We start from the raw sequence: 14,649 nt of genomic DNA, 5'->3' as shown, positions 1-14,649 counted from the left end.
CAAACAAACAGAGTGATTCTCTTTAAACAGTGAACACAAACCCAGCGCCCTCGCTAACATCAGCCTAATCTTCCTCTCTCTGAGTCCTCAGCATACAGTGGGCTCTCAGGTTTCTGGGGCCTCTTCCTACTGCATGGTAATCACAGCAGGGTCAGCTGAGGTCAGGACTGTCAGCGTGGCTCCCAGGAGAAGTTCTGAGGGCCAAGAATCCAAAGTATTTCTGAGTCCTACTGGGGCTAAGTCTGAGACCAATTTGAGAAGAACTGTAGCACAGGAAACTAATCAGCTAAATGCATGGAGGTGGAATTAGTTTGGTTTAACTACTTCACATCAAGAGGGTTATTTTTTAAAGAACAGCATACTTCGCTGTTGTCTCATGTGAGCGCATGAACACAAATATGGTGCATGTGTTGGAGCGTCGGAGGGTGACATTGCCCTCACATGGACTGTGCATGTATATTACACTGAGGAGAGAGGAGGACATGTACATCTATGTAGGGGTAATCCAAAACCACCGATGATTCAAGTTTGGACTAACAAAGCTTCATGTGAACATTTTGTTTATACCAGAAAATTCAAGGAGATACATAGCGTTTTCTTCCAAATACAAATTAATAACAAATGCTAACATTGATCTTGGTATCAGTGTTAGTGTTTGACAACAATGCATTGGCGTTTGCAGCACCAACTTATTGTATGCTATGCACAATGTTCTGTGTACACAGCCATTAGCAACAACATGTTGTCAGCTCAGGGCCCTCTGCAGTTGCTTGCATGTACCTTATTATAGGACAGCAACAACAATACAACACAAATTTGCAGCAGCTATTATTGATGGTCAAAAGTGAATTGCTAAAATTAAAGTGGTGGTTTGATGAAAACAAATTATCATTAAACCTAAACAAAACAAAATTCATGATATTCGGAAATCGTCCAATTAAGCAAGAGGTATGTTTGAAAACTGAAAATGTGGAAATTGAAAGAGTCTACGAAAGTAAGTTCCTTGGTGTCTTAATAGATCACAAGCTCTGCTGGAAATCTCACGTGAAATATTTGTGCTCCAAAGTATCCAGAAGTATTGGAATTATGGGTAAAACTAGACATGTTTCAGATCAGAAGTCACTTCAAATGCTGTACTATGCACTCATTGATCCGTACTTATCTTACTGTGTTGAGGTATGGGGAAACACATATAAAAGCACTTTACAAAAGATTTGCATTTTACAAAAAAGAGTCATAAGGATGGTTCATCATGCTGGGTACCTTGATCATACAAATCCGTTGTTTTTAAAATCGGGTATTTTAAGATTTGAGGACCTAGTCAAATTCAAAACAGGTCAGATTTTGTTTAAAGCCTGGAATAGGTTGCTACCAATAAACATCCAAAAAATGTTTATGGTCAGAGAAAGCATATATGATTTAAGAGGGAACTGTAACTTTAAACAATCTACCATCCATTCTACCCTGAAAAGTTTTAGCATCTATTTTTGTGGTGTTAAAATGTGGAATAGACTAGATGAGGATATAAAAATGTGCAATAACTTAAAACAATTTAAAAGTAAGTACAAACATACACTCTTGGACAGCTATAAAGAACTTGACAGCTAATTTTACTCTTTTTATTTATAATCATGGTCTTATTTCATATTAAAGCAATATGTTTTTAATCTTCTGAATTGTATGGAACTACAGATGTACTGTATATGACATGAATCACAATGTAAGGGGGGGCTGAACTTGATAAGCTTTGCTTCCTTCAGCCCCTTCTCAAACTTGCACAGTATCATTATTGTTTTGTTTCTTGTTACATAGATTGTTTGTCTTTTTATGTGCTTGTTTGAGACAAATCAAAATCAAATCAAATCAAATAAGTTGATACAACAGTCTTAGTCATCTAATACATGATAAATGATACATATATGATAAGTGATTTATGTTCATTCTGATGGTAATCATCACTGGTCTGTGTGTCAGTGTCCTGGGAGCGCTCAGCTCCGAGTGTTGAGCTCCACAGTTCAGACAGACCTGTACCTATGTTCTCACCTCCACACTGAGCTCCGACCTCCATTCATCACAGCTGAGTGTTGGCCTGTGTTGGTGACACATTGGGACTGGAGCTGTCGTCTAGATCATACATTATGTCAGTTAAAGCTATTTCTTATGAGCTGGATGACAGATAGTCCTTTAATTGTCTTGTTATTTTTCTCTCCTCATGTGAGAAAACATGAGCCTGAACATGGGAACGGAGACCGTTGCTGTGTTTGGACGAAACAATGTGAACGTCTCAGAGCATGTGTGTGTGTGCGCGCTGTTAATGTGGTGATATACAGGAAGCTGACAGCACAGTGATGTGGATCCAGGTCATGTAACATAGAAAGCTTCATGATAAATAAACTGCTTCATCATCAGTGTGTGGCACTGAGGCAGAAGGTCAGAAGTCACCATCAGGATGTTTCAATGTAAACCTTTATAATCTAGTCTGTTGGTGACCTAACACTGTCTTGGTAATGATGAGCTTAAACACTAAAACCATCTATCTGATTGTCCATCAATTAAAATGGCAAAATATCTCATGTCACCAGTCTTTCCTCTGTGTGTCTGTCAGAGGTTACAGCCATGACAGAGGCTGTGTCCCAGTCTGGGGCCAGTCATTCAGAGGCAGCATTTGAGGACCAGTTGCTTCACAAAGAGGTGACCAGGCTGCCCTTTCAACGGTCCTTTAAATACAGCCAAGAAAAACAGCCTATTCCCTGAGCAGCAATGGATCTAATACATGGATCTTTCATGAACCAACCTTTCCCAAGATCCATTGCACACATCTGTCTCTGTCATTTGTGATAAGTGCAAGTCTAGATCATCTTTTTTTTGTCCTATTCTCTCCTGCTTATTGCAAAAAGCCATCATGTTTGGTATGGTCACAGCAAAATTGTCTAAAAACCAGGGAACAGAAATTCACCTGGTCATTGTTTAGTGGATTCTATTCCTGAACCTTAAAGCAGAAGTAAGTGGTCCGGTCGTTTTCACTAATGCTGCGTTCCAGGCAGGCTTTTGAAATCGTAAATTACAGCTTCAAGTCACAACTTACGACTTTGTAGCGTTTCAGGCAACCCACTCGTGTTTTTCCGACCTGTTTTACCGGTGAAAGTCACTATAACGGCCACTCGTAACTTCTGACCCGTGAACTCGTACCAGATCGAACTGGTACCACTTCAAAGTCGGAAAAATACGAGTTTCCTTGAACGCACCATAACAGTCCTCGTCCCTACGTCGCCACATTCACAGCGTTCCTTGGCTGCACACACAGCCCTGCATGCCGTTCTCTCTCCTCATTGGATAAAAACTGTAGGATACGATAAATGTTTTCTCCTCGGCTCAGAGCAGAGCAGAGGGACTGACAGACCCGTGTTTCAGTCCAAACACTCTATGTAAGTGATTGCTGTCGGAAGATATAACTATTTAGGACTTATATTAACACAAATATATCACTTACTTCTGCTTTAATCTGTGGACATTTCACTGGGCTGATCTAGAGATGCACCTTTTCTGGCCATTTTGTGTTTCTGTTTGGTCATGACACAAAAAAGTAAGAAACTAGGTTGCAATGGACTCAGCAGTAGTTTAGTCTCGTCTCGTTTTAGTTTAGTCTTCATGATCTGTAACAGCTATGAAGACCCAGACTTCTGTGGTCAGTTTTGACCTATTACAGAGAGCAGCATGAATAAGACCAGGACTCTGGTCCTGGAGCAGTTTAGGGGAATGAAGACTTCAGTCACAGTTTGCACCTGTGTTTGCACTTTTAAATGGAGAGCAATATCTTTATTACAACATGTTATTCACAAGATCCCTCCTGTGTTCAGGCCTGAGATAGGCTCCTATAGAGCTGACATGGACGTCACGGCACTGATCATTTTGCAAAAGGTTGGACTGCTCCTTTTGTAATTCTGTGCTATAGACATGATTGTGTTTTATAACTGTTAGAGTGAGGATGTAGAGTTTAGATTTGTCTCTGTAGGCAGCAGCAGCAGCTACTGGTGTGAAGCTGCAGAGTTGGACCCAGGTTCACTTGTCATTTACAAAATCAGCTTTAACTCCAATGTTTTCCAGATGTTACAGATGTTATTGCCACATTATTGCTGCTGGTTGAGCCCCAGCTGTGAAGTGAACCACAGCAGCCCAGCCTCAGTACTGGTGGTGATGGAGCTGTTTCTACTGGCTGCAGGCCACAGTCTATCTAGCTATGTATCTTTATTTATATGTTATTATTATTGTTATGCATTAGCATTCATTTTTTATACATATACAGTATATATATATATATAAAATGAATGCTAATGTATAATAATAATAATAATATATAAATAAAGATACATAGCTAGATAGACTGTATATACATAAAAAAATATATATATGTGTGTGGGGGGGGAGGGGGGGGGGGTAACTCACACTCATACTGTACTTGTACTACTTGTACTTTTTAAAAGCAAGCTATAAAAAATATTATACTCTTCTTTAATCGAGCTATTTCTTTTTCACATCTGACCTAATTATTGATCAATTACTAATCAATTATTTAAAATGTTCGCCTTCTGAATGCCAGGTTTTTGTCAGGGGGCCACCATATTCAGATGAAAACAAACAGAAAACACATCCTAGGTCACTGTCTTTTTGAGCTACTGCCATGCAGCTACAGGAGATACAGGACAATCACAGTCAGTACAATCTCTTTTTTTTTTTTTTATCATTATTTTTATTATTTTATTGTATTTTACTTTTTATTTTACATGTCTGCGTCACTGTTGGTCTTTTATTATATTATCTATTACTGTTTATGTATTGGTCATTGTCATCTTGTCTCTTATTTGGTGTAATTTAATCTGAAAATTTCCATAAATAAAGTGTTCAAAAAAAAACAAAAAAAAAAAACAGCTTTTACCCCAAAGCACACTTAATGCTGAGTGAGGCTGTGGATGGTTACTAGGCTACTATATCATATTTATTTACATATCATATACATACACATCCCATATAACGCATATATACAGTATATATAATTATTGTTATACATCTATTATGTATTACCATCTACATACATCTATCTATCTTGTTTTTAGGCTTAAACCAATAGAATCATACAAATCAAGTGTTTACTAATGTTGGAAGATTTTAACCCTTTGAATGCCAGATTTCTCAGTGCCAAAACTTCTCATGAAGCTTTTTACTACTCTCTGCACCACATTAGTAGGCCTATTGTTCCTTACTAGGAGTGAGATGAAAAAAAAAAAAAGTTTGAATGGGTTTGAGCTTTGTACACTCTTGCTAAAATTCGTAATATACATGAACACCGCCAGAATGACCAAAAAACAAGAATAAAAAGCGCACACATTCATCTGAACGGTGGAAAGTTTGTTGTACGAGCAGGCACAAAGGGACCCGTGACCCGCTGTGAATTGTGGGTAATGAAGTGTTTCAGTGTTGTTGTGCTGTCATGTAGCGGGTTATAGCCTCTAAGTTCTGGACTCTCGCAGCAGCAGCAGCAGCAGCGGTGCACGAACAGTGAAGATGATGAAGGGAAAGACGGTGATAGTGACCGGGGCCAACAGCGGGATAGGGAAGGCCACCGCCGGGGGGCTGCTGCGGCTCCAGGCCCGGGTCATCATGGCCTGCAGAGACCCGGGGAGGGCCGAGGAGGCGGCCCGGGAGATCCGACAGGAGACCGGGGCAGACAGCTCACAGCTGGTCCTCAAACAGCTGGACCTGGCCTCGCTCACATCTGTACGCACCTTCTGCCAGGACATAGTGAAGGTAACTTCTGACTGACGGCTTTGTGTTGTGTTGTGTTGTGTTGTGTTGTGAGTCTATTAGCAGCGTTACAACGTCAGACCAGACGTCGTTTTGAAAGTGTACATTTTAATAAATCTGACCTGTGCAATCCATGAATGTACACGCGATAGAAACACGTGATATATTTTCATAACGAAGAAACTCCCCTCTTTGATTCGGCATAGGTTTTAGTTCACAATTATTTGTGTAGGCATATTATAGTTAGTTCACAAATATAATAGCTATAATTGTGAACTATGTCCGTCTGCTGTTCCTGTCCTCACAGCTTTCTCATAGGTTTTTTGCTGCTGTTGTTGTTTTTAACTGTGCTATGGTGACCAACACGCATCAGTTTACAAAAGTGGCTTTAACTTTGATATAATCTGTTCCTTGATTTATTTGCAGGGGCAGGTTTAAGGAGTTCTCACTTAATGTCAAACTCCAGTTAAATTAACTTCTTAAAGTTTGTGCATGCATATACAGACAGTAATAGATTCATTGTGCCATTCCATCTATTCACCATTGTAGTTGTTGTATTGTTTATTACTTGTGTAGTTTTTACCCAGATCTCCACCATGACAGAATAAGACCAGTGTAGTGTCCCTGAGGTCACAGAGAGAATAGTTGGCAGAATACACCAGTCCTCTAGTGAACGGCTGAACTGTTAAAGCTCAAGTATTAATTGCTAATTCTAACCTATATCCATATATCCTGTTTTATAATTTCATGGAAAACAAGACACTGCCTTTATTAACAGACCTAATAAACCACTCATAAGTTTTGTCTCTAACTATGTGTCATGTCCTCCTCCTTGCTGCTGGACAGGAGGAGCCTCGGCTGGACGTCCTGGTCAACAACGCTGGGATCTACCAGTGTCCTTACACCAGGACAGAGGACGGCTTCGAGATGCAATTTGGAGTCAACCACCTGGGTCACTTCCTGCTCACCCACCTGCTGCTGGACCTCCTGAAACGATCCGCTCCCAGCCGCGTGGTGGTGGTCTCCTCCAAGCTTTATAAGCACGGACACATTGACTTTGAGGACCTGAACAGTGACCACAGCTACGACAAGGCCTTCGCCTACAGCCGCAGCAAACTGGCCAATCTGTTGTTCACCTGCGAGCTGGCCCAGCGGCTGGAGGGCAGCGGGGTGACGGTGAACGCTCTGACTCCAGGTATAGTGAGGACTAACCTGGGGAGGCATGTTCATGTCCCGGTGCTGGCTAAGCCCCTCTTCAGCCTGCTGTCCTGGGGCCTGTTTAAGAGCCCAGAGGAAGGAGCTCAGACCTCGGTGTATCTGGCCTCCAGCTCAGAGGTAGACGGTGTGCAGGGACAGTGCTTCGCAGACTGTCGGCCTCAGGTCCTGCTGGACAAGGCTACAGACCGGGACGTGGCCACTAAACTCTGGGACATCAGTGAAGTCATGGTGGGCATCACCACATGAGAATCAGATCAACCTCCAAGTGGTGGTTTACTACAGTCACACACTGGAATGCAGGTTCTGAATCAGCCTTTGTCTTGCACTGACTGCTAATGGTCCCTTCCAAAGATGAACATTTTTTTTGTCATTTTCAAATTTGAGATTTAGTAAATTTTATTTTTTAAAGTGATTAAAAGTTTTTCTGTGTCATTTCTGTAAACCACCGCACCCCTGTATCGACCTGAATCTAATCTACAGGTTCTTTGTGCAGCTGACCTCAGGTTCTCAGACCGTCTATGTCTATGATAAAGAACAGTAAAGTGATCTAGCACTGGTGTTATTTCCCCTGAAGTCGGTTGCTGGGGACTGGGGCCAATCCCTGCCCATCCCATAGGGCGCTGGCAGGGCAGGGCACACCCTGGACCAGGTCACCAGTCTGGCTGGGCTAACACGCTGAAATTCACACCTACAGGCAAATAAGAGTGGCCTCAGGCCAGGCTCGGGAATCGAACCCAGAAGGGAGGCAGCGGTGCAAATCAGCATACTACTGAACCACTGAACCCCTGAATCAAATCAGTTGGTCCGGGGTTCGTTAGGCCTCAATCAGCCATGCTGGTTGCTCCGAAAGAGGTCATTAGCTGGCAGTGTTTTTTTTCCCAGTCACCCACAAACAGAGCACCTCTCCCTACATGAAGTGGTAGTGAGACCCCCGGGACACATAATGATTTTCCCACCTGTATTCTTCATTAGAACATTTTCTGGATCATTAATGGAGAGCTGGAAAAACAGAGGCAGCTTCTTTATCAAATCCATCTCACACTTAATGCTCCTGGGGCGTTTTAATGGCAGCGCCATACTATTTGTTTTACAAATAACTCCAATTAGTGCAATTACAGAGTTTAATGTTGTTTATCTGCACAGTAATATTGATACTGCTAATGTAGAAGTGAGGCCCTCAGTCGGGCTGCTTCCCTTCAACACACGATGGTTCGATTAAAACAGTATCAGTCTGTCGTCTCTCGGCTTCTGTTAGGCCTGCTGAATGAACGGCCACGGTAAACTGCTCCTGATGTGTAGACCTGACAGCGTCACCCCTTGTGGTCTAGCCTGACATATCCAGCTAGCTTAGGATGGGTGGCCATGATGTTCGGAACAGACATTCATATTCAGTAGTAACTCTGGTAATCATTTGTGGTGATATTCACAAGGGCCTGGCTCTAGGTATGGGGAGGGGGAGTAAAATAACAGAAAAGTAGATGTTAGTTTGAATCACAAGCATGCAGCATTCAAATGATTAAAGGGATAGTTCAGCTTTTTTGAAGTTGGGTTGTATGAGCTACAAATTCCCATTAAGTACACCACCTCTTCCACACGCCGCTGAGCCAGATGTAAAAACATGGCGACACGACATGGCAGCCAGCACCAAGCTTACCTGAAAAACATACTTTTGAACCAAATAATCGATTTTCGTGAATAAATAACAGGAGAAGTTACACAATGTCCCTTTAATATATGACCAATTCTTAATCCCCAGGGGAAATGTCTGAAATATTGTTATCCAAATGTATACCAAATGTTTGTCTTTATTTTAATCGTTTTTTGTTTTGTTTTGCTTTTTTTCTAAATTAAAAATGACACGCTAACATTTAAATTCCTACCAATTCAATGTTACGTCAAGGTCAAGGTCAGGTTTATTTATACAGCACCTTGAACCAAAGAGCTTTACAATTAAAACAATTTCAATTACAGTTTAAACATGAGATAAAAACACAATAAATAAAATAAACGTCAGATAAATGGACCAGTATCTGTGCATTTACCTTTATTTTTGCACACATCTGCCGATAAGGTTCCAACATAATCTTTTTGGGAAAGTAACGGTATTTAGGAACCTTTACGATTAATTAATTGTGGCGTTTAATACCATGATTAATTGTGAAACCAAGTAGGCTAATCGTGACATCCCTATAGCACTTCTCATCAAATTGATTTTGGGATTATCCAGTGTCATTCATGTGCAGTTACCTTGTAGATGCTCCTGGTACCTGGGCTGCTACTTATTACAGTAAAGGTCTTTTTCTCATAGGACTCTTCACAACTCTCCTCCTATGACACTGTCAGTTCAACCAGATTTCTTCTCCATGTGTGCAAAGTGTTGTGTGCCCCACCTGTAGAAACGGTTGCCTTCTTCCCACATCTGCCTTCTTGTTCCAGGATCTGGTGGTTGGGTTTGCATCGGGCTGGGCTTTAGCTTCCTACTTCATAAAGCTGATGACTTTCTCCAAGTCCACACCAGCTCCCCCCCAGCTTTCATGGTGTAGAGGAGAGAGGGTTTTACAGTGCGGACGGCCTCTTCTACTAGTACAGATGATCAGGTTTTCAGCTGCTCCTGTTTGGTGATGTGAAGCGCTCTCAGGTCTCTGCTCTTGTCTTCTCTATTTTCAATAGGACTTCTTTATCTTTCACCTTGTTTCCTAACAGCAGCTGGAGCAGCACCAGGCTGAAGGAAAACAGCTGACTGTTTAGTTTGGCTCAGTTCATCCAAATGTGTTCAGTGCTGCTGTGGCCTCGGAGCACGACGCCGAACTCCCCCTCTCTTCAAAATACACGACAGATTAATGTGAGCTGGCTTTTATCATACAAGTAGAAAGCCTGTGTTTGGTCAGTGATAATGTGCATTTCCACACAGAGACATGGTTTGTTGTAGTAGGATGCAGTCCCCGTTTTATCTTTTTAAGTTAAATCTATATTTGAGTTAGTGTAGCTGTGTGAGTAGTCTCACAGTAATATTTATTTTTTTGAACTATCAAGATTCCAGTTCTGCATAGAACAAATGAACATGAGACTGATATCTATAATCTAATCTCACCCTCACCGTCTCCTCAAAATACTGAACTAATCCTACAAATGTTCTTGCCAGAGGCCCTGCAGTTCCCTGTGCATCAGGCCGCCTGATAACTGAAGTATCATGGTGTCCTGTGACCAGACTTTCTTCATGTTCTCTTTCTGTTCATTTCCTCTTTCACTTTGCATTCTCTCTCCTTGAGTATTACCTGTGAAAAATCCCCACCTCACCTCAATGGAGGGCGGAGCCCTGGAGTCTATAGGCAGCCTTTTCTCCCTGCTGGCTGGCCTCATCCTCATCCTCACTCATCCCCGATTGTTGAGCTGTATATCTGTGAGTTGTTCATTTCTGTTCCACACTCTCTTACTATATTTAACAGTTAAAGGGACAAAGAGGAGTTTCTATTTGGTTATAAAAAAGTCTCACATTAACGTAGATGAATCTCCGCTACTCACACTTGTTAATGGGCCCATTTTCGATAAATATATCGTTCTGTCTCTATTGTTATTTTGTTATTATTAGTGGTGGCGAAATGCTGGTCGAGCCGACCAGCATTTCCTTCATGGCGAGTCATGAGAATAACGCTGCCAAATCGCCGTTTATGGTTGGAACTACGACGGTATGTGAACCTCTTTGAACCTCTGACTTTAATTATTGATGAATGAAAACATGAGTCCGTCTTGCGCCGGTCAAAGAATTTTACGGTGCGGAGGCTCATAAATGTAGTGTGAAAACGCTTCGCTTTTCCAAAACTCCTCGTTGTCCCTTTAATTACGTTTGAGCTGTGTTTGCTTAGATTACATATCTTTTGTTCAATTGTTAGTTGATCTTTATGTTTAAATTGTGTGGATTAATATTTTGCTGTTCTTTAATTTTTTCTCATTTTTCATCACAACACAACCAGCTTAAACAATAAATGATGATGAACTGGATCCTCTGTGTTTGTGCCTTGTTTTAACCAACAACCCATTACGTTGGTCCACCATAACTAGGAACCAGTCTCTTCACCACACAAGTCAATATTTTACATAACCTCTTACTTCTTATCCTAGTCCATTTTCATCAGTTTGGGTTTTCTGCTCCGCCCTGATGCACCTGCTCCCCTTTAGTGTAGTCTCTTTGCTCCCAGTCGTCTTTGTCAGTTGATCTGTTTTTGTCTGTCTTTTTAGTTTTTTCTTTGTATGTTGTTTTTATGCCTCCACCTCCGTCCATCCCCTTCTCATGGACATTATACCAAACTAACACTTTGGTGGAAGCTTTGCACAAACACTCATATGGACTGTGGAGACAAGGACAAACTGATTTGATTGTATGGGTCAAAGTTCAAGTGAACCGACAACACATCATTATAGCCTTGTGAAGGTGATATCTCAGTTACTCCTTAAAGGAACTTCTCCAAATGTTGTGCCCACTTGGACTCAAGGATGAACTATACGATTTTGGTGGTCAAAGTTCAAAGGTCACACAAAACATTTGCACATGCAAAACTCAGGTCTCCATGCAGCAATGATGACAAACTGTCACTAATGGACAGGTCTACGATACATTCATGCCTATGGACAAGTCCACGTAGTGTGGGAGGAAGTCTGGAGAGAACCCAAACAGAACTATCAAAATTCACCCAGACAGGCTCCAGGCTTGAGAATCAAACCCAGAGAGGCTAACCACTGCACCACTGTGCCACCTCTTAGTATACAGAGATGTGGTTGAGTTATTCAGCCCCTTATTGATAAAGGAAATTATGTAAATGATATAGAACAACTGTAGGGTCTGACATTCTGCAGCTGTAGATACAGTGCTGACAGAGTCATTGTTTATCAGCCACACCACTGGTCTAAGGCCATCACTAATGGTCTGGTTCCTAAACCCTGCCGACTGTGTACATGAAGACAGCAGAAGTAAGTTAATCCCAGTTTAACTTCCTCCTTAACAAAATGAACATTAGCGTGTATGGAGCTGATGCAGAGGCCACAGTGGAAAGAAGAAGCTCTAACCTGCAGCACACTGTGTGGGTGTCACAGGGAGAGTCCTGGCTGATGATGGTTCACAGTCAGTCTGCTGAACCAACAGTGAGAGTGGAGAGTCTCTGGGAGCACAGAGCCATTAATCATCTGGAAGAGTTTAAAGTAGCAGCAGAGCCTCATGGGGCCCAGGAGGAGTCTGTCTTCAGAGGACTGTTCAGCTAGAGGATCTGTTTGCTTTAACCACTCAAGTCATGAGACGGACTGGACCTGGTCCCTCTGTGGATCTGTCCTTTCACTCCCCTCCCCCTCTGTCAAACACACATATATTCCCTCCGTACAGTCTGCTCAGTATAACGAAGGCATCACATCACATCAAACTTAAACCAAAACAGTGAATGTGATGTGAGGAGATGCACTGGGAAAGAAAGTGAATGGGTCTAGTTTAAGGATGACAAGGTGAAGAAGGAGCAGTTTACAAAGTGAAGCTCTGAAAGGACTACAGGTGAGAGAGCAGCAGTGCATGGGGTGAGCATGTGATGTCAGCTCAGCTCCTTGGACTGGTGCCCTTTGGGTTTTCTCTCACATTCATGTTGACCTGTTCACCTCCCAGCTTGCACCCTCATTAGTGTATCACACTCTTTGTAAGATCCACCTGTGTCTCCACTTCCTGGTCACTGATTGGTCTTTTGGGGAATCTGTTTTAAAACACTGTTCTGTCAGTCCTTCAACTTAGTCAGATTAAAGATCCTGTGAAGCATTTTGCAGTTTTGTTTACAAAAACACGATATATTACAGAGCTATTCCTGGAAAAAAAGGCCTTAAACTTGTTCTAAATTTGATTGTTAAACTGTAACAATTCTCAGTTTAGGATTTGATGAGCAGGTCCCAAAAAAGGTGTGTGTACTAGGTCCCCTCCTCTGACAACGGTAGTACGGCACTCATCATCATCATCATCATCATCATCATCTTTTGTATTTTTTTTTGTATTTTTATTTAGCACATAAAAGATGTATAAAACAGCATAATAAAAAAGTGGAACGACAACGACAAGAGACATACAAAGTATACAGTAGATAAAGCAAATGTGCAGGAGAAACCAAAAAAACCCCTAAGGGCTTGTCAAGTGGTCCTCCATAAGACAAACATTCAACATAAATTTAGTTTACAGAATGAAAAAACAACATAAAACAATTTAAAAAAGAGAAAATCAATATTGTGTGGATATTCAGGATAAACATTTGACATTCAGAATAAGTTCAGTTTACCATCATGTGAAAAACAAAACAATTAGAAAAGGAGAAAGAGAAAAACAAAAATGATGTAAAAAGTATGTGGAATTATAAATCGCTCAATTGGGCCAATAGAAAGTGAATTATTTGTTTCTTAAATGAATTTATACTTGTGCAGTTTCTAAGGTGGATTGGTAGTGCATTCCAAAAATGCGGACCTCTAAATCTGATTGAGAACTGAGAAAAAGTAGACTTAAAAAAGGTGGGATGAAGATTATTTGCTGATCTAGTGTTGAAATTATGAATCTGGGAATTGAACTGAAATACAGTTTGGAAACAAATTGGGAGTAACTTGTGAATAGATTGATAAACAAAAATACATATTTGAAAAGTATTTACAGCAAAAACAGGAAGAATACTTAGAGATTGAAACAGAGGTGTGGATCTAGTAAATCTGCTAGAAAATGTTATCATTTTGATGAATCGCTTTTGTGTCTTTATTCACTTTATTCACATATATAGAAAAGGTATTAAAATCATTAAAATATTTGTAATTTCATATGTGAAATGGGACACCCTGAGAAGCTCAAGAGCTTTTAAAAGGGGCCCAGACACAAAAATGACAGTAGCTTCCTGCTTGTTAGTTTGCTACTCGGATTGTTAGTCAGCTACGCCTATGCCAGCCAAAATGCATCTGGATGTGACAGTAGGCCTACTAACAGGGATTGGTTTTTAAATATCATAAAAATGCTGCGGAGCTTTAAACCAAATCAGCATTTTTCTTTCTTATTCTTTCTTTCAAATGGCTCCAAAAACAACTAGCTTCACTGATAATAGGCTGAAGAACAGAGTTGAAGCGATTGGAGTATCCACCTGTGCTGGGCGCCACAAGCATTCTGTTGCAAAGTCGGAGAAACTCGGTTCCTGGTCCCTGTGGTTCAGGATATTTCAGAGACTCTGGAATAGATTCTGGAGGCGTGAATATGTGTGGATGTATTTTGCTGATACGGCTTCTGGATGAAGTCATATTGGCATGAAATTCACTGACAGGGATGTGGAACCATTCCCAACACAACACCAGGTGTTGTTCCAGTACCTTCAGTGGAGCTGTTTTTCACATTCAGACCATATTTTATACGTTTGACAATGTTTTTGTGACAGTTGAGGGTCCTGTCACTATGCCTCCAATTGATCATGCGCCCTGGCTACTTGGCCAAGGGGATGTCCCTTTGGCCAAGTGGTTAGCGCACATGACTCTTACCCGGGAGTCTGGTGTTTGAAGCCTGCTTGGGCCCTCTTCACTTTGCCACATTTTCATATATTTTAATTTGGCATGGTGTTTTATTGCCCATTTTTCTGTGTTGTGACAAAC

At 41.3% G+C, this 14,649-nt stretch overlaps 1 protein-coding gene across 1 annotated transcript; it reads left to right on the top strand.

Annotated features, from left to right (window-relative positions):
• Positions 1–5,456: 5,456 nt before the first annotated feature.
• rdh14a (retinol dehydrogenase 14a) lies at positions 5,457–7,552 on the top strand. The gene is made up of 2 exons (XM_085767452.1): positions 5,457–5,802; positions 6,646–7,552. The coding sequence occupies exons 1-2, from the start codon at positions 5,560–5,562 to the stop codon at positions 7,261–7,263; spliced, it is 861 nt and encodes a 286-aa protein (XP_085623578.1). The 5' UTR covers positions 5,457–5,559; the 3' UTR covers positions 7,264–7,552.
• Positions 7,553–14,649: the final 7,097 nt, after the last annotated feature.

This window comes from Trachurus japonicus, chromosome 22 (assembly GCF_045865225.1).
Source record: "Trachurus japonicus isolate A0001 chromosome 22, Traja_1.0".
In the NCBI taxonomy this organism is placed as follows: domain Eukaryota; kingdom Metazoa; phylum Chordata; class Actinopteri; order Carangiformes; family Carangidae; genus Trachurus; species Trachurus japonicus.
The sequence above is the reverse complement of the archived record's forward strand: the minus strand, read 5'-3'. Positions and strand labels throughout refer to the sequence as shown.

What these genes read in the sequence shown, in the direction of transcription:
- rdh14a (XM_085767452.1), top strand. Translation starts at nt 5,560, where the DNA reads ATGATGAAGGGAAAGACGGTGATAGTGACCGGGGCCAACAGCGGGATA. An exon ending in TCTGCCAGGACATAGTGAAG is followed by an intron (nt 5,803 to 6,645) that starts GTAACTTCTGAC and finishes GCTGCTGGACAG; the next exon opens with GAGGAGCCTCGGCTGGACGT.